At 43.2% G+C, this 2,107-nt stretch overlaps 1 protein-coding gene across 1 annotated transcript in view; it reads left to right on the forward strand.

The window, feature by feature from the left end:
• Nucleotides 1–2,107, forward strand: part of NEK4 (NIMA related kinase 4) — a 78,367-nt gene that overhangs the window by 34,252 nt on the left and 42,008 nt on the right. The window contains 1 exon segment of the mRNA XM_017862430.1: nucleotides 699–832. Coding sequence (XP_017717919.1) covers nucleotides 699–832 — 134 coding nt within the window.

Consider the following 2,107-nt stretch of genomic DNA (forward strand, 5'->3'; position numbering starts at 1 on the left):
AAAAAAAAAAAAAAAAAAAAAAAAGGCCTGGTGTGGTATAATGAGCCTGTAGTCTCGCTGCTTTGGGAGACCGAGGTGAGAGGATTGCTTGAGGCCAGGAGGAGTTCAAGACCAACCAGGACAACATAGACCCCATCACTACAAAAAATTTAAGAATTAGTTGCAGGTGGTAGCGCATTCCTGTAGTTCTTTCTGGCTGCTTGGGAAGCTGAGGCAGGATGATTGCTTGAGCTCAGAAGTTAGAGGCTATATAGTGAGCTATGGTCACACCGCACTACATCCCCATGACACTACAAGACTCTGTCACTTAAAAAAAAAATAGGCCAGGCGCAGTGGCTCACGCCTGCAATCCCAGCACTTTGGGAGGCCGAGGCAGGCAGATCACGAGGTCAGGAGATCGAGACCATCCTGGCTAACACAGTGAAACCCCGTCTCTACTAAAAATACAAAAAATTAGCCAGGCGTGGTGGCGGGCACCTGTAGTCCCAATTACTGGGGAGGCTGAGACAGGAGAATGGCATGAACCCAGGGGGTGGAGCTTGCAGTGAGCCGAGATCGTGCCACTGCACTCCAGCCTGGGCAACAGAACGAGACTCAGTTTCAAAATAAAATAAAATGCAAAATTTAAAAAATTGCGGTGTTCTTGCTATAGTGGTAAAAGTGTTTATTTTCCCTTTGTCTTTGTTATTGCCTTTTAGCTATCATGCCAGGTTCTGAAAAGATCAGGAGACTAGTTGAAGTCTTGAGAGCTGATGTAATTCATGGCCTGGGAGTTCAGCTTTTAGAGCAGGTGTATGATCTTTTGGAGGAGGAGGATGAATTTGAGAGAGAGGTGAGTGTCTCATTAGCTGTGTCAAGCTGCTTATGTTATAGAATTTTTTAAACAACCTTTTGAAATATAAATTACACATAACAATTCACTCATCTAAAGTGTACAATTCAGTGGTTTTTACCGTGTTTACAACATTGTACAATAATTACCACAATAGATATTAGAATATTTTCATTACCCCCCAAGAAACCCTGTACCTCTGTACCTGTTAGCAGTCACTCCCCATGGTCCCCATTGCCAAATCTGAAGTCATGAAGATTTATTTTTATATTTTCTTCTAAGAGTTTTTTAGTTTTAGCCCTTTTAGGTCTTTGGACACTTTTTTTTTTTTTAAGGAAAATTTAAACTTTAGGTTGGGCGTGGTGACTCACGCCTGTAATCACAACACTTTAGGAGGCTGAGGTGGGGGGATCACCTGAGGTCAGGAGTTCCAGACTAGCATGACCAATGTGGTGAATGTTGACAGCCCATCTCTACTAAAAATACAAAAATTAGCTGGGTGTGGTGGCACGTGCCTGTAATCCCAGAAGCAGGGGAGGCTGAGGCAGGAGAATTGCTTGAACTCAGGAGGTGAAGGTTGCAGTGAGCTGAGATTACGCTACTGTACTCTGGCCTGGGTGACAGAGCGAGACTGTCTCAAAAAAAAAAAAAAATAAAGGGCCGGGCGCGGTGGCTCAAGCCTGTAATCCAAGCACTTTGGGAGGCCGAGACAGGCGGATCACGAGGTCAGGAGATCGAGACCATCCTGGCTAACATGGTGAAACCCCATCTCTACTAAAATACAAAAAACTAGCCGGGCGAGGTGGCGGGCGCCTGTAGTCCCAGCTACTCCGGAGGCTGAGGCAGGAGAATGGCGTAAACCCGGGAGGCGGAGCTTGCAGTGAGCTGAGATCCGGCCACTGCACTCCAGCCAGGGCGACAGAGCAAGACTCCGTCTCAAAAAAAAAAATAAATAAAAAAAATAAAATAAAATAAAATAAACTGTATTACCAATTACCTAAAACATGAGTACTATGTACATTCTGAATCAAAGAGCTACAAATTATAGTGCCAGCAGTTAAGTGTGAATCATACTCAAGAATTTCTATATTGGTAGTTTTCTTTTTTTTAATGAAGTTTCATTTGATTCTGATAAAGACTACTGTATGCCTGATAACCTAGTGAGAATCCATGAGTTTGGTAGTTCACACCATTTTAGAAAGCACGTAATAGTAACATTCAAATAAAGCATTATAGAAAGTTTTATAAAGAATGAAGTGCTGGTTGGGCAGGGAT

The sequence above is a fragment of the Rhinopithecus bieti genome, unplaced genomic scaffold (assembly GCF_001698545.2).
Source record: "Rhinopithecus bieti isolate Rb0 unplaced genomic scaffold, ASM169854v2 scaffold_64314, whole genome shotgun sequence".
Classification (NCBI taxonomy): domain Eukaryota; kingdom Metazoa; phylum Chordata; class Mammalia; order Primates; family Cercopithecidae; genus Rhinopithecus; species Rhinopithecus bieti.